General features: G+C 42.4%; 2 protein-coding genes across 2 annotated transcripts; one reads left to right on the top strand and one right to left on the bottom strand.

The window, feature by feature from the left end:
• Positions 1–112: 112 nt before the first annotated feature.
• Positions 113–7277, top strand: LOC131677743 (cysteine protease ATG4D). Its single transcript, XM_058957763.1, has 5 exons — positions 113–420; positions 487–1445; positions 1496–1837; positions 1900–2096; positions 5546–7277. The coding sequence occupies exons 2-5, from the start codon at positions 500–502 to the stop codon at positions 5819–5821; spliced, it is 1761 nt and encodes a 586-aa protein (XP_058813746.1). The 5' UTR covers positions 113–420; positions 487–499; the 3' UTR covers positions 5822–7277.
• Positions 7278–19925: 12648 nt separating this feature from the next.
• On the bottom strand, positions 19926–23057 carry LOC131677745 (transcription factor cwo-like). Its single transcript, XM_058957766.1, has 2 exons — positions 22546–23057; positions 19926–22485 (listed from the first exon to the last, which is right to left on the bottom strand). The coding sequence occupies exons 1-2, from the start codon at positions 22829–22831 to the stop codon at positions 21416–21418; spliced, it is 1356 nt and encodes a 451-aa protein (XP_058813749.1). The 5' UTR covers positions 22832–23057; the 3' UTR covers positions 19926–21415.

Here is a 23057-nt window from a genome sequence, read left to right on the forward strand (position 1 = left end):
CGATAAAAAATTTTCTGCGTGTTTGACAACCTATAGTTTTTTACAGTGCAGGAGTCATACGATTTGTGTGAGGAGCCACCCTGTTATATTATGACTTTTCTCTACAACACAATCAAGAAAAAACGAGCAAAAGGGACTCGAAAGAAAAACATCAGCAAATTTTACTTTTTTTCGTGTCAACTGTCGTCATTGAGCTGTAAAACAGTAGAAAAATGTCTTGCAAACCGAAATCAACTTACCTTTCGTAAGTGTTGAAAGTATGTGCATTTGAGTGCGTTTTCGTCGTTTCGTTCGTCGCTGTCAAGGACAAAGTGTGGTGTTAATCTGATTCCTGCACACGATCTGAGCAAGGTTTGGCTAAGAATATCAAAGCGACAGACAAAGGAGATCTGGAAGATCCAAACTGTTAATGCTAGAAAGGTGAGTCACCTGACCGGATTTTCCATGAAAATATCCATTTCCATACTACTGACGCGTGCTTTGCAGAGTCAGCTAGAAAATGAATTACGATGTGCTACTAAACCGAACGGGATTCGGTCGCTTAAACGTAAGTCAACAAGTTCGAAGCGTATCTGAGAGCGAAGGTCAGTCGTACCGTCAGCAAGAAAATGAAACCCCCACTAGAAAAATTTCTGGTTGCACTGCGACCGGAAACAGCGAGGAACTAAAAGGCAAAGTTGAGTCCAAATTGATGAGCATGTGGAACAATGTCAAGTTTGGGTGGTCCGGTAAAATGAAACCCAGCTTTTCAAAAGAGCAACCTCTCTGGTTGCTTGGACGATGTTATCACCAAAAAGTTACTCCTGTGTTATCAATGGAAAACTCGATGGAATTGAGTGCTAGTGTGGAAACAAATCAACTGGTATTTGAAAATGTGCAGCAGCAGCAACAACAAGCGGATATATTTGTAGAGTCTCCGCCGGAAGAGACTGGTACCGATGCTATTGAGGATAGTAGTCCTGACGCAATTGTTGAAGAGGAAGGCATAGAGGCGTTCAAGCGGGATTTTATTTCTCGCCTGTGGATGACTTATCGGAAGGAGTTTCAAACAATATATGACTCCAATTATACTTCCGATTGCGGCTGGGGTTGTATGATTCGTTCAGGACAAATGTTGCTTGCACAAGGGCTTATGACTCATTTTCTTGGCCGTACTTGGCGATGGGATGCATCGGCTGAAAACATCAGGTTAAATTATAAGTCTTTGAGCTACGAAGATAACATTCATCGGAAGATAATACGCTGGTTTGGGGACACTCCTTCAAGGACAAGTCCATTTTCTATTCACACACTAGTGGCTCTTGGGAAGGAAACGGGAAAGAAACCAGGTGATTGGTACGGTCCGGGAGCAGTAGCCCATCTGCTAAAACAATCGGTGAAACAAGCCACTCAGGAAATCGCCGATCTCGATGGAATTAATGTTTACGTTGCCCAAGATTGCGCTGGTAAGTCATCAATTTGTTTTTAATAACAGCTAATTTAATTTTTTTTATAGTTTATATTCAGGACATTATCGATGAATGTACGATTTCCGCTGCTCCAAGTGTAGCACCATGGCAGAAAAAGCTGCCGTCGGCATCTAACTCCAATTCCTCTTCCAATGCTTCGCCTTGCACTAACGTAATTAACACTGCTTCGAATACCTCTGCTAACCTGTCTGCCGTGGAAGACAGTTGTCACTGGAAGTCGCTGATTCTTTTAGTGCCACTACGGCTCGGAACGGACAAGCTGAATCCTATTTATAACGACTGCCTGAAGGCGATGCTCAGTCTTGACAACTGCATCGGAATCATCGGGGGTCGGCCAAAGCACTCGCTGTACTTTGTTGGCTATCAGGGTAAATTTGTTAGTTACTGAAAATTGTTGAAAGGTGATTTGCATTTATTTTTTATTTTTCAGAGGACAAGTTAATCCACTTGGATCCGCACTTCTGCCAGGATATGGTAGATGTTAATGAGGAAAACTTTGCAGTCTCGTCGTTTCACTGCAAATCACCGAGAAAGATCAAACTGAGTAAAATGGACCCGAGCTGCTGCATTGGATTCTACTGCGAGACCAGAAAGGACTTTTTCAAGTTTGTTGACAACGTCAAGCCGGTAAGTTTGTGTGCATGAATAAATGTATTGTGCTACACGATCACTTTCATTCTGCGAACCATCTCTCCGAATGTAGAAAATACATCCCGTATTATTTCTAATGTTGAAGAATAACAAGACAACAAAAATTGGATGTGTTAGTTTCACAAGTAACAAATTTTGGCCATGGCAGAAACATGCTTGTTGTGATGAATATTTTTTATCACCGAACGTTTGCTTGCTCTAGAGTCATTTCAGACAGTGACTTAAATGTGAGTTTTGCTGGAGCCCAAACTTAGTCTCAAATGATGAACTTAAAGCCGTTTTGGGTTGGTGTCTGGCACAGAAAAAACGATAGAAGCGAGATGATACTTTTGTGGAGTCAAGCAATCATTGAACACATTTAAGATTATTTTGCACGTATACCACCACCTTGGACGACTGTCGAGCTGTCCTTCGTTTGTAGTTACTTTTTAGATTGTTGCCAAATTTTATGTGTTTGTGTTAACCACCTCAACTTTCACTTACTGACATCGGACATCAAGTTGTCAAAGTCAAAGTGACGAAGTATTTAACGGGGGAACAGATCGAAATGGTGATTTAAACGAAAGCATTTATGTGAAAAAATCACCCCAGGGGCAGAATTAAAACCTGCAACCCTTGGAACTCCGGCCCAATGCACAAATCCTTATGCTACCCCTGGGCTATTATGATGTCCAAGCAAGAGTACATGATTATCGCATTGGCGACAATGTTCGTACTGCGAGCGAGATCACGAAAAACCACCGCCGATCTCCCCTAAGGTATTGATACCTACTTCAAATCCAAAACAAAAAATGAAATGATTTTTTTAATTTGGACGGCGTCCACTGAAGTCCGATGGATGATGAACTAAAATATCTCGTGCGTCGTGGTGCATCATTGAACACTGTGGGCTGTAGGGGGATTCCCTAGCACTCAACCTAAGTTGTCTAGCAGGGGGTGGGGCTGTGATGTAATGGTGAGTTGGGCCACAGAGAATTTTACCAACACCCTTGCTGCTGTTCTACTAATAATTATCCCATGTATATAGGGAATCCCATAGAGCATAGGACATTTAAGCTTATAACGGCAGATTGTTGTGTGTGGTTGGAGGCCCGCAGTTAAGGAGGTGCGTTGGGTTGTCGTTGGGAATTCTGGGTGGTGTTTCGCGTTTGCTAGATGGTGTTGGAAGTGTCTGTTTATATCGGCCGTTGGTGTCTTGGTAGTGATATCCTTGTTGCCCGACCAATCGCTTCAGAGCGGTCGCCGTTCGTATTGCCATTAATTCCGGATAACGACTCGGAGAAGATAACCGTAGGTGTGTTCACCGGGCCTTTGTATATGACGACTGCGATAGCGGCTACACCCGCCGAGAGCACTAAGCAGAGGGGGAGGGGGCAGATTGAGGTAGAGAACCCATCCTATGCCACTGACTCCGGTTCCTACTACCTCATTCGGCTAAGAGCCGTCGGTGAATATCTTTGTGTTATTAGAGTACCTAACGAGCTTGGTAAGGCTATGGTTCGAATTGGAGCCGGAATCATTCCAGCCACAAGGGGTCTAGTGGTGAAGACGTGCAATGGTGGGTAGAAGTCGATATCCCTGATATCCCATCCGTGCAGTTTTCGAAGAATCCTCTCGTACCAATTGTAGGTCTTGGCAACGCCCAAAATGGCGATATCGGTGTGAAGGTTCTCAGCAGTATCTTTCTCTATATTTTCTCCGAAGGTGGCCAAGTATGCACCTATTCCGAATCCTCTGCGGAAGGCAAACTCGCGGTCGTGGCACTTACCCTCTTCAAACAGAGTGACTAGTCTCCTGTTTACAATCCCATCTTCACAGTTCGGGTATTAAGAAGTCCGGCCTGTTGCCAATGAGGAACTTGGCCCAGCTAGCCTCTTTTACTTCCGGGATGGCTCTTTCCGCGTGGTTCCGGTGTTTTTTAAAGTCGTCAGCGCGTTCGTCTCGCAGGTGGTGATCAGGAGGGGTTCTTTTGAGAACGCGAACGGCTCTACGGCGTGCCCTGAATGTCGACGCTACGTCTTGACCAGTACACCGCACGGGTGGATGGTACCCCACTCGTTTGGAGAGTGCTAGGTTCTGGGGCTTTGGCGATGAGGTTTAAGAGTTGTACTGGAGTATAGGATCGTTTTCTGTCAAAGACGGAGTTGAAGTGATCGTTAAAGTCGGCCCAGTCTTCTCTGTCGTAGAGCCGACGGCGGCGACTGGTGGCGCTTGAGGGATATTACTTTTGAGAAATGATCGCTTCCTGCAGTGTCCCATGGAGGAAAGTGTTGTTTTCGTCGTTTAGAACGATAGCTACCCCCAGGCGGCGTGGTAGGTATTCATGTCCCCATTATAATGCAAGGAGTCTCGATCTGGGATATCAGGACTCGAATCTTACTTCTACCACCAGTAGCAGCGTGAGGAATGTACAACGAGACGACGGTACACGTGAGGGGATAATTGATTCTCCTAGCAGATACAAATTATTCAGTTTTCAATTGTAACGGTGTTGAGACGATGTCGGCCCTGATTGCGATACCAATCGTTTGGTATATGTTTGTACTTGTAGCCGTTTCCTAAACAGCATTTGCGGAGTCAGTATGTCTGATCCGACCCTGGTTTGAGGAAGGGTCTCCTGAAGTGCCAGACGGATAGGGTCGGCGTCGGAGATCTGTGTTCCAGGTCTCATAGGTTAGCTGCCAATCTATTGATATTCCACTGTATTGTCAGAGTCGTCTGCGTCCGGTACCAAGGTGTATCTGGTGAGCCTACTGAGTCGCTGAACTGCTCGCTATCTGATATTGGTCCGGAGTGAGGGTTCGAGGAATCATGTGGTAGGCTGCCTGAAAGCAGTTCAGGGACGAAAATCTGTTCGTAGTTCGGGGGTAATATGGAACTTATCCTGAAGCCAGCAGTAGCCCCGCGGCTGCGGCCGTCAGTAGCTCGCCCACTGTGGTTGAAACTATCCCAGACAGCGTCGGTGCATGGGGGATGGTTTTCTTCATAACCCTGCAGCTAGCAGTTTCTGACGGTGTTTTGAGCGCTATATACCCAGACGGCCTGCCGTCGAGCCTTTTGTAGGTTAAAATATAGGGGAATTCGCGAGGGTCGGCTTGGCTGTCTCTTAGGACTGTTGCTTCGAGCGGAATCTCATCGGATACCAGGCGTATTCGGCGATAAGTTGCTGCCCGATGGACTGCCATTAAAAGCCTTGGAGGGGGGCATCTGGTTGTGGTTGGGTGGAAATGAGTTGAGGCTTTAGTGTAAAGTGTGATAGTGACGTAATAATCGAAAAAGAAAGTAAACAAAGGAAGGCTCTCAATGTTACTTACGTCCTAATCAAAATTTTCTACAGACTTTCTTTTCGACAATTGTAGTACTATTGATGCATGATCTTCCTCAACATACAAATGTGCCATTAAACGCCATTTTTATTTTTGCAGTTCCTTCTTCCAGTAAAGCAATCGATGAGTAGTAGCTTTACCAGCTCAACCGGTCTGCATCAGTTCAACGAAATCACTTACCCAATGTTCGTGTTTTGCCGGGGCAAAAGCAGCGAGCAGCAGATTGATTTGCCAGTAAGGTCCATGTATCGATCCCCGCCGGCACCACCGCCCCTCTCCTCACACAACGCTACGCATTCGCAGCAGCTACTCCCGCAGGACTACGACGATGATGACGATGATGACGACGAAGCTATTGAGTTTGTAATTGTGTAGATCCACTCTATCTAAACCCCCGGCAAGTAGGACCCTATTGCTAAATATCAGTTCATGTAGCACATTCCGGCTCTTTTAAAAGCAGTTTCTCCAATTTGGTGCTCCCTTAGCTCGAACCTAATGCTTTATGCTTCTAGTATTGTGTGCTTTAAATGCAAACAATCTTTCTTCAGCAACTTGAGTAGGAAATACTTAAGCATCCACTCGATAACGGAATAATCATGCTAATAGCTAAATAATATCTAGAAAACGGATTCAACCTGCTGTAGTATAGTACCTTACTGGTCTCCTCACTGTTATGTTGTGGGTGCAGTCGGTGCATTCACGTTTCTAACAAGAAACATTAACGGTAGTCTGTACTTATTTGAAGAAACGTAGTAAGATTGTAATCTTCTTACCATAATAATTATTACCCTGTTAGCCTGTAGTTGTTTTAGGACTATATCTAAAACTGCGCCTGTGTATATTACAAAAGGGTTTTCATGCTCAATGCGATGAGGCAAGCTAAAATCGTGGCAGTAATTTATTATTCGTAGATATGGCAAAATAATATTTTCACTTTTTCCAAGGACATGTACTCTACTAAACTTTTCAATTATCATGTATGCTGTCAGCGATTAAATGAGTCGTCTGGATTCTGTGGTACTATCTGGCAAGATATTGCTTTATAACTTGATAGTTTTTTTTTATTTCAATTGTAGAGGTTCTACAATTGAAATAAAGGGTAATTCGCCTCCTTTTCGGGTTAGAAAAGTCTCTAATCCTTTATGCGGGTGGTTGCGAATCGAACCCAGGTGTGCTGCGTACAAGGAAATCGATTTACCAGGTACGCTATGCTCGCTCCCATGATAAGAGGTTACCCCTACACTGCCGCTAGAAGCATAATTGTCCCATGTGTATAGGGATTCCCATAGCACATGGGACAGTTATGCTTCTAGCGGCAGTACAGTTGAGGATCTATTTTCGATAAATTTCGTAGGTTTTTTAAATGGTTTTCCTACGTAAAAGAGGAGCTCTACGCAACAACAATTGCGCATTACATAACTATCTGATTCGTACAAAATGTATACTCGAAGCAATTAGGTTCGAGAAAAAGTGATATAGTAATGCGGAATAGCTAATCGGACTCACCGTGTTAGACATACAAAAGGAACAATTGGAAGATACAACTTCGTGGAACAGAATGATCATGTTGGCTCATCTTATCGCGTACAGATTCATGTGTGTTTTGGCTTTTTTAGATTATGAAAAAACGCCTTTATGTCGAAAGTTGTAATTATAAATTATACATGATTATTTATAAAGTTGTTTTCGCTTCATATAGGTTTTAGAAACGAGAAATACAATACATCCTCCGATTATGCACTATAATTAGCTAATTAATCACTATAGGAAATGTCTCATACATCTGTAAATTTTGACTGTAATAATATGATGGAGCATCCGATTTGCAAAACGCTTATTGTTTTTAGTTGAGAAATCCATATTTTGCTGAAAAGATGGGGATAGGATGGTTCTGGAATAGAATTCTACATGATGTATGGAAAGTGCACTGAGATGGACACAGTGGGAAACATGGACACTTTTTTGCCAAATTCTACAAGAATTTAATAAAATCGTAACCTTTCGGGGTGAAGTTATTAGCAAAAAGCGAAAGTTTTCAGAAATGGGCATACTTTTCGACAGCAGCAATTACTGATTACAATGTTTAAGTAGTTCATTGTAAATTGATATAGATTAACCAAGCTAAGCTTTTTGTCGAAACGGGAAATATCCATGTTCAATAAATTTCGTGATGGAAATTTGAGATTCCAACGCGGAATTTTCGGGGTCTTACAGTCTTCCTACTGCGGCAAGTATCCATCTATTTCGAAACCTTCTAGTACCGAAATTTTCTTCGAATTCAGCTCACCGTCAATTGCGCAACGTTCCTATCGGTACCAGAAGCCTGCTTTCATGCCAGCAACCCGCAGTCGTTCATGAGTTGTACCTATCCCAACTGCATTGAGTACAACCCCCGGTTTCCCGTTTTCCCCTTCCTGCTAGCAACCAGCAGCCGTCCCGGTCCTGTGGTGGAGTTGAATGAGGGGTCTTCCGCAAACCTACAGCAGGCAAGTATAAAGAATCTGTGAGCTCTCCCTTGCCTCAAAACCAGATTTCCAGCCTTGATCAACAACGGGAGAAGCTGCTAGTATACTACCAAAACGTTAGTGATATTAATTCAACCGTTGAGGAATATCATCTTGCAGTCTCCGATAACAGTTTTATATCACCGTCTTCGTCGAAACGATGACACGCTTTCCAGTCAGGTGCTCGGTACTGGATATGAGGTTTTTCGTTGCAACCATAACCTTAGAAATTACCGTAAATCTACTGGAGATGGTGTGTTACTAGCAGTTGATCGCAGCATGAAGACACGAGATGCTAGGAAGATTTGCTGGGATTACCTCCAACAAGTCTGGACGATAATCGAGCTTGGTGACCGTAAGTTGTACTTGTGTGTGTTGTACGTCCAACCCGGCCGAGTTCACGACATCGAATATGTTTTATTTCGATTATAGAGGTTTTAACCTTAAGGTCATTCGCCTCTTCGGGTTAGAAAAATCTCTTATGAAAACTTTCAAACCCTATGTGCGGGGTCGGGACTCGAACCCAGGTGCACTGCGTACAAGGTAATCGATTTACCAACTACGCTACGCCCACCCCCATCGAATATGTTGATGCACACTGCAGCTCAGTTTTTATCATCCTCGAAGACGCTAAATCGGTTGCATAAATCATCGCACTAGGAGATTTCAATCTCCCCAGTATGTCATGAAAATCTTCCTGCAATGGATTTCTTTACCTGTATTCCGATCACTCCTTTCTTCGTATTGCTAACGAGAATAACCACCATCTTGATCTTTGTTTTGTCAGCGACCAGGTTTCTGCTACATCAGTAGTGATGGCTCACTCTCCTCTTGTGAAACCAGTAGTACATCATCCACCATTGATCGTAACGATCGATCGCACCCTGGTGCATGATTACAATGTTCCTCCGGTCCTCGTCTCGTACGACTTCCACAAAGCTGATCATCGCAATATCGCAGACCTCTTCTCCACTTTCGATTGGCTAAATATTGTGGACCCCGAATTTGTTGATACCGCAGTTCAAACATTTTCCAACGTTTTGGGTTATGTTATCGACAGGCACATCCTGACAAAAAGTATAATAAAAAAACGGCCCTCCTTAGCAAACGAGTAGATTGCGACGGCTGACGTCTATTAAAAGAGCTGATTTGCGGAGGTTTACCAAGTATCGCACAATCCCACTTAGAAACTATTATCACAGACTAACAGACATAACACTATAAGGAAATTCCCTTAAAAATATCGATACGGCAATTTTCCCAAAACAATAGATCCACCTTTTATTCACGGTCCCAAACACTTATTTGCTGGTGGGTTGCCCCTCTGATTTGGGAACAATTTTTCACTAGGGGTATATCCCCCATATGCTTGTTCATATGTCAGTGGCGCCATAATTTCAAAAGCGGCCACAGTCCCAACTACAAATATATATAAAATGCCGGTAAAGTGGGCGAAGCATTATTTTCTAGTGTTATGTCTGTTAGTCTGTGTTATTATGCCAGTCTTAACCATGCCTATAAACGATTGTTTCTTTCGATATTAGCGAACATCAGCGTAATTTCATGTTGCAGTTCAAACGTTTCTGGAGATATATAAATGTGTAGCGCAAGGAATCCAGACTGCCGTCGTCTATGACTTTCAATGGCAGCACAGCTACCATATCCCAAGATATGTGCATACTTTTTTTTCGGAGAAATTCGCGAACGTGTTCACAGATGAGGCCTTAACAATTGATCAAATTCAACTTGCTGTTAGTCAAGAGCTAAACCCTAAGCGCTATTGATGTAAATGAAACGATAATTACCAGAGATTGTTCTCAGCTAAAATCGTCTTTCAATCCGGGACCCGAAGGCTTCTCTTTAGTACTTTCGACGTTTTAGCGACTTCACTTATTCGTATCTTTAGAGCATCTATTCCATCCTGTTGCAAGTCCGCGAACATGTTTCCATTCCATAGAAAGGGTAATAAGCGAGACGTCAATAATTACCGTAGAATTACTTCATTGAGTGCTATGTTATCTGCAGATGTTATCTACACAGACCTATCTGCCGCTTTTGACAAAGTGAACGATGACATAACATTCACTAAAATGGAAAGATTTGGATTTAGCGGTCTTTTGTTGCAGTTGTTTCGATCCTACCTTACAGATCGAGAAATAGTGGTTGTCGTTGGAGTGTGTCAGGCACCCTCATTCACTTCTACGTCAGGATTACCCCTGGGAAGTTACTTGGGACCGCTGATGTTTCTGCTTTACTTCAACGACGTCCATCTAGTTCTGAAGACTGTAGTTAGCAAAGCATCCCGAATGCTGGGATGCATCCTCAGGATAGCCAAAATTTTTACGTATATTTATTGTCTCAAATCGCTGTACTGCTCTTTGTCGCGGTCAATTTTGGTCGTTGCTGCGAAGTTTGTAGCCAAGTTACGAAAGCCGATGCCAGCTGATTACTTTGGAACCCCTGCTTGTTCGAAGGAATACAGCAAGGGCTTTGTTCGTTGCTGATACTTTGCCAGGTCATCTGGAATGCCCAGTCATCTTGGAACAAATTCACATAAATGTCGCTTCGAACAACGCATAACAATCTTATGCTCCGATTGCAATTTCGAGACACTAATTATAGCATACACGGAGTCATTACTGGCCTACAAAGGATCTTCAACTGGGACGCATCAGTATTCGACTTTAATTTGTCTCACCCAACTCTGCGTCTACGATTTTCCAGAACCTTCAACGGACCCGTTAATTTCGGCTGATTCCTTCATTATCTATCGTATCGTTGCAGTTTTTTCACGTTATTGTTATAATTTTTACCAAACATTTGTAACAATTCGACTGTTAGCAATAATTTTAGCATTAAGACAGCATTGGGGCTTTGAATTGCCTGTTGGAGTATATATAACAAATACAAATCAACGCTCAACGATTGCAAAGAAAAGACGCACTCTACTTTCTACCTCTGCCGCAGCCAGACCTACAGTCGAGTCACTAGTGTGTATTATCTCGAGAACAATGGAAACATTGTATTATTCTTGTCATCATGAGCAAAGTAGACGTTAAATCTCTACTCCGTCTCAACGCCGTGGTCGTTGACTTGTTGAATACGACCGAGTTATTGTGAAGCCTTCTGAATGTGAAAATGCAGCTTAGGTTTGCGGAAGTCGCGTACCTTCAGTATCATCATGTCAATGCAGTATTAATATCATTCAACATGTTAGCACAAGTCGCAGAAGAACTTAAAACACGTGGCTGGTAGTGACAACAGGAATTAAGATCCCTGTGTATATAGAAAATGATTATATAAATGAAAGGCTACATGACATATCACATCGTACTCTTCCTGAGCCAATTGCCAAATGCAAGTCGCAATACAGGGAAAAATCCGTTACACCTTATATTTGAGGAAGCTTTTTCTCGGGTACTCCTAACGGCGGATGTGGGTCGAGAAACCTGTTCCCTCCTACTTGACAATAAAGCTCAAAACTAACGGAATTACAATTTAATCAACTACGCTATCAGCAAGGAAGGTAATAACAATAACGACGGATTTACACTGGTCAACCGTAAGTACAAGAATCAGTGAAGAATATCTTATCGCAGGCACCAAGACAGCTTCAACGATGATGACCTGGGTGTGAAAAACAAGAGAGAATTAAAGGTCCCCCCTGACGTAGTACGCGAGCAGATAAATGTTACGCCCCCGTTAAAGAAGGTCTCCGCTCGCAATAAATTTGGACACCAATACACCGTTTTTAGGAATAATCGGTCCCTCTTGAACAGCATCAAGACACGCGGCGGGGGTGTTTTAATAGCAGTATCGATTAAACTAAACGCTTACATGGATCCCGCAACCATCTCCAATACGCTCAAACAGTTGTGGGTCGTTGTTGATATACCGCAAAACGCACTCGGTATTGGCGTTATATACCTGCACCCAAACCAAAAATTTGATACGGTGAGTATCAATGAAGACGTGGAATCGTTAGGTTTGATATCATCACGATTTAGGCCCCACACTCTCGCTTTTCTGTTCGGTGACTATACTCTCGCATATGCCGGGTACTAGCTCCGCTCCTTTGGCTGGCTTCAATTTACATGGATTAACTCAAATCAACAAGTTATTGAATCGGAACGAACTTCTCGTACTCACAAATGATATTGTAACCGCAGTGTCGTCGCCCATCGAGTCCTTGATTGATCTTGATGCTGATCACCCAACTCTTAGCGAATTCAATTTGCCCACTCAAATCATCTTTGAAAAGCCTTCCATTTCGATCTCTCTAGACTTTCGTCGAGCAGATTATACCGCATTAAATGCTATGCTTTTGGTCACCAATTGGCAATTTATTGAATCGTCTACCAGTATTGATGAAGCTGTGGAGTGCTTCAGTGCCGCTGTGGAGTATGCTGTTTCCCGTTTCGTTCCACCTAAACTGCCCCCGCAGAAACCACCGTGGTCAAACCCAACATTACGCACTCTCAAGCGAGCGCTTGCTAAACATCGAACCGCTGGAGATACGACGAATAACCTCACAAGCATTATTCGCTGCAAAACTACTGACGGGCGACATTGACTGCCCTTCTTTGATAGTGCAGCTAAATTTGTACGCTCTTGAGAGACCAATTCGTCGTTGAATCTTCCTGTTCCTGGAGCCGGGGAATACGCAATACCGTCAGCATGATCCGCTTCGATTCATTTGCGCTCGGTTCAATGAATTTGCAGATTCATTTGATTTTAATGTGTCGTCCAGCGTGTTTCGTCAACGACTACTTAACCATTTTCGTGTTGTTTGTCATAATTAGCTTTTAAGTTTTTTCTTCATTATGACAATCTGTCAGATGAATTTATATGCTCATAAATACAAATACAAGTAAAAGAAATGTATAGAACTCGCTCAGAGTCTTATATACCAATCGACTCAGCCGGGCTTGGGAAGCCACCCGACCCGCTAAAACAACTACTCTTGCCGCCGAGCCTGATTCCTCCCCGGCACTACCTTACGGCATTGCTTCGGGGAGAGGTTCTTTATGGACCAACCGGTAGCGTGCCGTGGTCGGTCTTGCGATCCCGGATAGAGCGTGGTATCTGTTTCGCTTGCGCCCCGACGACTCATACCGGGTGCTTTTTTACAGGCTATTCGACTAGTACTCGGCAGTGGATCTAGCCTACATCGGCGGAGAGTTTCCCGGCGGTTATTGCTCTCTTGAAGCCGTTACTCACTGCTCATAATGCCATTTCCGCTGTAAGACGGCCATGATCTGCGTCACCACTCTGTTAACCACGTTCCACGAATTAACGTCGCTTGTCATTCTCTAGATGACATTATCCGGGTTGATGTCCGGTCCTCCCGTTTCAAAAATCCCTCTGAGTGTCGCTTCAACTTTCGGACATACGAAGACGGTGTTTCTACGACGTTCTCACACTTCGGATTAAACGGTGCCGTTGCGGTTAAAACGCTGGTCAAACTGTGGACAAAATACACGATACAATTCACCACTTCATTTCCCTTCAGGACTACTATCTCGCCATCGAATCGATTCTCACCACCTTCCTCAAGTTTCTAGTGTTTTTTTTTTTTCGATTGTATCCCGGCGATAACGCATACTGCCTTAAAAGATATAGTTCTGTATGCGCTCGCGACACATACGGCCATCAGCCGGAACGTCCTATTCAGCTTTCCACGATTCCGCTTGGTCTTCAGCGCCGTATTACAGGAAGGAATCCCGTATCGCAGTATTGATGACAAATCACTAGCAAGCAGACGTCTCGTGCTGCTTCTTGGACCGCCGACATTTAGCATAATCCTCGCTACCTTCGCTGATATTTTGCGGGCGTAGTCGACGTGGTTGTTGAAGCTTAACCGGTAGTCGGTTATCACTCCCAATTGCTACAGTGCACGCTTCGATACAATCATGTGCCCTCCGGCGTCGATCTATATCCGCTGAATCGCTTTGCAGTTGACGATCAGCAACACCTCCATCTTGTGGGAGCTACGAGGGTCGTTCAATAAGTCCTTAGAAAAAGATGAAAAATGCAGTTTTTTGGAAATTTTCTTTTTTATTTCTCAACATAATCTCCTTTCAGCTCTACCCACTTTTACAACCGTTTTCCCAAAAATTTTATCCCGCCCAAAAAATAGAATTTCTGCTCCTTGGAAGTGAATCGTCGTCCGCCGAGCGTGTCTCTTTGTTTCTGGAGTATAGTAGTGTATCCAGGTTTTGTCCACAGTGACATATCGATGAAGGAATTCGGTAGGATTGCGATAGAAGAGCGTCAACATAATCACTACACGATAGAGTTTATTCTCCTCTGAGAGCAAACGCGGCACTCATCTTATCGACATTTTTTCTCACAGCTAAATATTTATGCAAAATTGAAGCGAGTGTACCTTGTGATATGCTTGTGGCCTCTACCAATTGCCGCACTTTGATTCGCCGATCGCTCAAAATCAGATCGTGGATTTTATCGATGATTTCAGGAGTAAACACTTCAACTGGGCGTCTTGAACGATGCTCATCTTTTGTGGATGAACACTACGTTTAAACTCATTCACCCAATTGTAAACCATCGCAAACACAGGTATCTGCAGCTTGACCCTTCGGTCGCGTTCCTTGTCTCCTGCACCAACACCTCTAATTCTTCAAGTATCTCACTCATCACAGTTAGTGAAACGTCGTCCGCGAGACCCACGATTTTCACTTTCCAGGCCAGCCGAAGTGTCAATATCCCATCAGACACCCCTTTCCAAAGCGTTGAACCGAAGGCCCTGAGGAACGTCCGCTGTGACTCACATTGACTTCTACCGTTCGTTCGTCTTGTATATAAGCACTTTGCTCTGGAAGTAGCTCTTCAGGATCTGGCATAGATGGTCGGAGACCCTCATTCTGTGCAGCGCTGCGGCGATGGTGCTATTTAATGCATTCTGCACATCTATCGTGACCACTGCGCAGTATTGATCTCTTTTTCGCTTCTTTATTTGATGGTCGTTCAAATTTATGAAACGGAATCATCAATGCATTTTTACTCTCCTCATATAAGGAAGGTTATGCAATCACTCTGAAACTCGACTGTTCAATCGAAACCCGGAGTGCCGAGTGCCATATACCATTAGAGTTCGTTGAGATATGAAAATGTCATTGTGTTTTTATAGTAAGGTTAAAAAGCTTCAAAAGTGCATTGGCACTTTTTTTGATGCCTAACCACTAAAAACAGTCCTTACTTTTCTTCCTTCCTGTTGCCCCACGAGACTGCATCAAAGCGTTGCATCGTGGGAAGGCTGATTCGGTATTGAGATACAGCGAATTCAAAAAACTGGCGAAACCTAGTGGCAGAGTTGAAAACTATGTGGTTTTCCACAGGTTAGCTCTTGATCTTCCGAACAGGTTTTCCGAAGATAGTTACCCTGTACATGATCGAATTCTAATGTTCAGGGTAACTATCTTCACTTGATGTGGTCTGTGTATAAAAATGGTTATATCCAAAGGCCTTAGTATAAAGGTACGCAAAGAGTGTGCAGAAAGTGAAGCCGAAAAAGACTACCTATCGAGCAAAATTAGAATCCAACTTTGCTGCAGAGGTATCAGAGATGGATTCCAATTGTGCTCGATAGGTAGCCTTTTTTGACTTCACTCTTTGCGCAACTGTTCTCTATAGACAGTGGTTATATCTTGTCCAGAAGGCGTTCGGATGGCATCCACTGTAGGCCTGCTTATAAGGAAGCCGACTTGTATGACAGGCCGTGCTCATGCTTGTACTTGGTTAGGCTCTTCAGGATTACTCTCTCTAACAGTTTTCCGACTGTAACAAGGGATATATTGATCTATACGCTAAAAGATCTTCATGTTTTCCCAGCATCGGCAGCAACATCAGCGTCTGTCGCTTCCAGTTATCGGATCATCCTAAACATATCCGGATTCTCCTATATAGCTGATTTTAGAACCATTTTTGGTCCTTCTTCACTTTCATGGTTTTCACCATCTCGATCAGCTGTTTGTCGGTAATTCGAGTTTCTTCTTCATTATCACAGCACGGTAAAAGTTGGTTCATGCTGTGGGAAAAACCTTTCGATGGTGATCTTCATCTTCTCCGGGTACTTTTTAGGTGGGTCAGCTGAGCCTTTCATCTTTGTCATTGCAACTCTGTAGACGTCTCCTCGAGAATGCACGTTGGCTTTGTGGCAAAGCTCCTCAATGCAGGCTTTCTTGCTCAGCTTGACTGCTTTGTTGAGTGCTGTCTATTGCATATTGCACCAGGCGACCGTTTCTCGATTTCCCATTCCTCGGTATGATCGCATTTCACGCCGCACTGCCGTCAACTAATTTGCAGTTCGGTTGAAGGGGATGTTTAAGTTCTTCGGCGGCAGGCCCGTGCGCAGAAAATGCTCATGGGGAGGGTTTTGATTTTTCTACGTTTCTCATAAAAGAAAGGTAAAACTTTGAAGATTTTGATGAGACCTGGAAGGTCCAGTATTGTGTACCAATCGACTCAGCTCAACAAATTGGGTAAATGTCTATTATCAAGAAGGAATGGAATTTGTTGCTGGTAGTGTCGGATTGGTTTGAAGTAGTTAATCTTACTGACTAAACTTAAACCTCTTGTGTCTTGCCATCCTCATCCATCCGGGGCCACTGTTAAAACAATGTTCCTAAAATCTTGCATAGAGTACCATGAATTCTAGAACATTCACATTTTTTCGTTACGAAAACAGGACTATAAACAAAAATCACGTGTTTTATAATTATGTTCAATTTCGCTTCAGTAACGTCCTCATAACGCTTTTATTAGTGGAAATATTAGTTTTTGTGTTGTGAAATTCAATCACGGTTTCCTTGTCATTACCAAAACGATTTTCTGTACGTGAACTAGTTCACAACTTTATGATCATTACTCTCAGTTGACTCATGAAGTTATTCATAGATAGTTCGCAAAATCAAAACATTGTGGATATGTTCTCGTGCTCCATTCGATCCTCGTGAACTAATTCATGATTGTATATTAAACACAACTTACCATTCGTGCTCCTGAAATAGTTCCCAAGATCATGAAATATTATTCATGTACTCGTGAACTCGTTCATGATAATAGTCACGACTGACCATGCGTACCCGCGAAATAAATCCCAAAATTATAAAATGTTATTCATGTCGTGAACTGGTTCATTTTATCTAGTATAGTAGTCACAAGTTACCATTCGTGCTTGTGAAATAGTTCAGGAAGCCATCAAACATTATTCATGTAATCGTATACAGGTTCATGATTTCTAATATATTAGTCATGATCCAATAACCGTGCTCGTGAAATAGTTCCCAAGTTCATTACATATTATTCATGTATTCATGAACTGGTTCATGATTTCTAGTACATGATTCACGATCTATTTAGCGTGAAGATAGCCCTAATCATATATAATTTCATGGAACATGGTAATGAAATTTTCATGCGAGCTAATTTCTCAAAATGTGGAGTAGTAGTCGTGGAATCATTCTTGTTCCGTGCACTTTTTCATAAAATATCCAGCTGTCAGCGACCAAGAATAGGTACGAGCTGTAGATATAAAAAATATTGGGACCATTATCGTTATTCATTCGATGCGGTTCAGTGTGATGTCTGGATAGAAAACGAAAACTGTACTGAGCGCCTCAAATCGTGTTCGTAATATAGTTTACAGAATAAGATCCCGCGAACACTTTTTTTGGTCCAGTTCACCTTGTCACGTTACTCCGAGTAAAAAACCGATAGTAACCAAAAAATACCAGATCGTGATAAGACGAAGAGAAATTACGAATACCACGATGAAACTGAAATCATGTCACATTACTTCACGTGTTAAATTCGAAAGTAAGGTCTAGAATAAAATATCAAGGTAAGATGAACAGAAATTACAAAATTCGTGACTGAGGTCCTGAAATCATAAACATAAATCAACCAACTCGTGACAAAAAATATCAAAAATCGTCACTAAGATCTTGAAATCATGAACATAAATAAACATGAATCCCTACTCGTGACTCAAATATCACAAAATGCACAGAAAATATGAAAACCAAAGTTCCTGCAATCATGGACATAAATCACATTACTCGTGATTTAAATATTCAAAATCGTGACTAGGATCCTGAGATTATGAAAATGAATCACTTTACTCATGACTGAAATATCACGATAAAGTGAATAGAAATTACGAAAATCGTGACTAAGATCCTGAAATCATTAACATAGATCTCGCTACTCTGACATAAGAATCCTGAAATCATCAAAATCGGCTGTGTATTCCCAAATATTGAACAAGACTTATAACAAAAACTAAACATATCCAAGGAACAACAGTAACCCAACCAAACATTCAAGTGTAACGCCATGTATATAGTCGGAGCGAACTAGTTTTGTAGAAACACAGATAGTTCCATGGATACGAGGTCTAGTATTCATATTTTTAGAAACTGTCACGGTTTTCGTGAATCGTTCACGAAATAGCGATCATTTTTTCATGAATCTATGAACGAATTTTTTCCGTGTAGGCACAACTTCAGTGGGGATTGTACTCTAGCTCTTTTTATTTTGTGTTAATCGTTCATGTTTCTTTCCAATTATGCTTTTTCTTGCTTGCTGTCCAACCTTCTCGGTATATCTGACCTGCTCAGGTCTGCTGCAAATATCGTCACCTGTTGAGACACAAACCGATCCGGAGGTGTCGACCATAATGATTTACATCTCATTACAACCACTTTCCCCGGGTTTCTTATCCTTCTTGGTGCTACTCGTTCCTATTTGTTTGATAGCTGCTGCTGAGAATTTCTCGGCGGCGGTATTTCTACCGATAACGATAACTATTTTCGCGAGTCATTTAGCTGTCAGTCACTCCGACGGAGAGATCATCGGCTGTAAAATTTCTGCAGATAACGATATCTCGATTTTCTCTGACATCATGCTTTATCCTTAGATCCCGTTGCTAGCCCGCTGGCCGACCTTTGCTGTGTAGCTGATCTACTCACAACTAGTGCTAATATCGCAACAAACCGAAATGTGAACCGGCCCAGAGATGCCGAACAACATAACTTACATCCATTTCCAGCCTCCTTCGTGGGGTTTCTTCCTTGTTTTTTTCAACGACTAGTTTCAAGAGTGACCGAACTCGAATGAATAATTTCGTCCCTGAAAAGGAAGTTAATGAAATTTGAAAAGTAATTCAAAACCCTCATGGGAGGGGTTTGAACACCTAAAGCCTTGCCCTTGCGCACGGGCCTGTTCGGCGGACACGATCTTGTGAATGATCCACTAACTTCACTTGTTTATGTCTCTTACATTATTCAAACTGTATCCTGTTACCAATGCTGTACCAGATTGCTTGAATCAGATATAAACTTAGAACGGAAAACTACGACTAGGCAGGCTCATATGGACATGATCTAAAGGAAATGTGAAGAATCCTTTGTAGGAATACTAGCGTGCGGATTTGAAGAAATATAATAAAAAATATACTTGAGTGGAAATTAGAACATTTACCCTAATTTCCTGTGTGCTTAAATTAAACGTTGAAACGATACACGACTAACGTTACGGTAACGGGTATATCAAAAAAATTAAAATGTGAAAATACGCTTTTAATCACAACAGGCTGATGAAAAAAAATAATCGATTCGAAGAATTATTGTAGCGACGGACAGTCACATGTGCAATAAATTCCATTAAAAAATTCGATAAGCGCACGTGCAGTGATAAAAATGGAAGATTCCGATATCCTTTGCCTTCTACTAGTAGAAGTTGGGTAATCCACCCAAGTCTATCGTATGGTCGGCGACAGAATATAACCCATCATCATGTTTTACGCCGACGCCGGTAAAACATGATGATGAGTTATGTGCTATCAACGCCCATTATGTGGCTGAAACATCAGACCCAAAAAATCAATTAAGCAATATAACTAACTGCCATGCGACTGGCATTTGTTATCACCCATGCCCAACAAAAACGCACGCTTTATAATTATGACATTTTATTTGGTTGACTTTCTATCATTAATTACAGCACTTGTCTACTCATGTTTCATCAAAAATGTTTCTCTTCTTGTAGTTTTGTTGTTGTCTCTGCTCTTAGTTACAAATATACAAGACAAAAAGCGACTGATTGGTTTATACAAAGCATTTATACGTTTCAGTTCTCAATTTGTTTGACCATCAAACAATCTCTAGAAAGGTCTCTGCATTCATGCATGCATTCGTTCTGCCGTAACAGTTTTCCGTCGTTTTGTTGGTTTCCGTTGTTAATCAGTATCACAGATTAAAAGATTTTAATTTAATTATATTTGATAGTAAAAAAAATCATGAAACACAACCAGTTAAAAAAATGACGGGTTGGTGGCATCACTGACTCTGTTAAGATGATTTACAAAAGAAGGTAGGTTCTATTAACAAGTGGCTTGTCCTATACAATCTGGTTTGTAACGTTGTTGTCCTATATGTTTATACTGCGTGCTTTCTTGTGTTCATAATTGTTACGCACAGTTACGCTTGCTCGCCATTCGCTATTGAATTATTTTTATTCGCTATCTATTCTGCATGGGATTTTTTCTGTTATGCTAAAAATAGTGTATACCTGAGTTTAACTATACAATTACACATACCTCGTTTCTATCAGCTTATTTGTTATTAGTCAGTTTTACTTGGTTCTTCCAAAGATAGCAATGGAATTTCTACTCTTCTGTTGCAGTATTATGTTTTGTTACAGTTTGTATATCGTATTTTCAAACACTTTTAATCTGCGGCAATTAGGTGATTAAGTAAGCAAATCTTTTCTAGTTCCAATTAAAACAATACACGGGGCTTTTACGTATACATAATTAAAAGGGCAAATGCAGTTTAAAATGGCGAAAATGCACTTATCGGGGTTGGGTTTTTTGTTTGGCTTAGTCTTATGAATCTGCGTTTGTTTACTGTGTCTTTTATGTTTCCTACGTATGGAGATAGCAATTATGACTGAAACGCCTGAAATAGGTTCCGATAAATTTTCTTACAGAACCTATTTCCAAAAATTATGCGATGTGATCTATTCTTTTGTGTTATTTCCTATCAATACAAGATTGTAGTCCTTCATTCCTTATTTTATGATCTTTTAAACTTGTGTCCGTATGTACTATCCTTACCCAAGCAGCCAATTAAAATCTAGAGAAGAACAAAATTCCGGATGTGCAATAACATTTCTGGATGAATTCGAATCCGAACGGTTCAAGCTGCCAGATGCCGAAACATTGTATGATTTAGACTGTGCAGCAACACGAACAGCAACATGTGTTCAACACTGCTCAAAGGTTATTAACACTATATCCATGCGTATTCCACAAGAAGCACAGTAGACCTGCATTTTATACAATGCTTCGTTTCAGAACAAGAGAACAAAATATTGGGACAAAATAACTTTTTGCATTTCACTTGTTGTAAAGTTTTTTTTTACTTTAACCACCACCCACACTCTAGCAACCATTAACTAGCCCTTCGACTAGCTTGGCCTTTCCGATCGAGGTTAGCCCATTCATGGCCGTTTTCAGCAGACTGGCAGAGGAGTAGTTGACGTTTATGTTAATAGGATGCAACGGTGGCATCTGCGGGTAGTTCTTTCCAAACAAATCAATTCCGTTCAGGTATGGCAGTAAAGCATCGTAGTCCACGTTAAGAGGGATATAGAAGCCCTGAGTATGGCAAGCAAAGATTGGAACGGTGTAGGACGCATAAGAGCCTCTCGCCATATGTTCGTTCTTGAACTCTGTGAGACCGTTTTTAGGTTTCTTGTCCATTATCAGGTCGTCCCGATCGTCTTGAACCAGCGTCGCATGTGACAGTTGCTCTATCGAGACTGCTTTCCGTTTCAGGGACAGTGGCTCGTCGCAGCCATCAATGTTTGGGACACATTCGGGTTTACGCTTGGGTCCAAGTCCATTCATAACTGGTTTTTCTTGCGACAGGGGCGGTACATCAGCCATCTGATGATCCTCATGAAGAGAGGATGGACTATGTGGACCATCCGTTATGTGACCATTCTCGTTACCATGGGTGTCTTGCGAGAAACGTTGCTGAATGTAGTTCTTGAATTTGTAGCTGTTGTGGTTATGCTCGTGCTCCGGCGACGTTTCAGAAAACTTCCGCATACGGATGTTCCGTAGGACACTTTCGTGCTGAGCGTTGATGTTGTTGTTGGTGTCCTGCTGGAAGTGGTGCAGCGCCCCATTGTTGGAACTGGTGGAAATACGAGAGGGTGACGAAGCTTCAAAATCGACCGTAGAATGGTTGCTCGAAGTATCCAAGTGTTGTACACTACTCGGCGCGGTTGAGGTGATCACGGCAGCCTGTGGTGGATTACTGCTGCAACTGTTGGTGCTGCTGCGGAAGCTAAGATCCTTAACGTCGTGATGATCGTTACTACTATGCTCCAAGTCCGAGGGGCAGGATAGCATTTCACGCAGTGACGATAGAGGACCCGGATGTAGGTACACTGGACTGCCACCGTTTGGAATCTCCGAACCGCAGCGGGATTTCATCTGTTCACCTGGAATGGTAAATTTTGGTTAGTTTTATACAAAAGGCACTGAAGTGGACTACCAGTTACCTTTCATAATTTCACTGCAGTGTTCCTTCAGATGGGCCACCATTCGGTAGCACATTTCTTCGCCCCGTTCGCGCAGCATGAATTTGGCCGCTTCGGTGAGGCAATCGTTGTAACCCAGTCTGTACTGCTCGGCACACGATGACTCGCGAGCGCATTCTTGGTTTTGCAGGTTCTTCAGGTGTCGGATGGCCATCTCGATGATTTCGGTCTTCTCGACGCGACCGCGTCCTTTGCGCATGTACTGCTGTGGAATCAGCCGCGAGAGATCTGCCAGGCAGGAGTTCATTCGATCACGTCGTCGTTTCTCTATTATTCGATGTGATAATGGATCTTGCTGAAAGGAAGAGAAGATATGTTGTTCGCATGTTTAGTAAATTTTGTTAAACAGTGCTGCCAGCACCGTGCTGGTATCGTGGATGAGTTTAGGCATGGTTGATCACATCAAGAAGAAGCGGTTCATTAGTGGATATTGAAGCCAAGCTAAGGAAAATAACTAAAAAAGGCCCCTACAA

This window comes from Topomyia yanbarensis, chromosome 1 (genome assembly GCF_030247195.1).
Source record: "Topomyia yanbarensis strain Yona2022 chromosome 1, ASM3024719v1, whole genome shotgun sequence".
Lineage (NCBI taxonomy): Eukaryota > Metazoa > Arthropoda > Insecta > Diptera > Culicidae > Topomyia > Topomyia yanbarensis.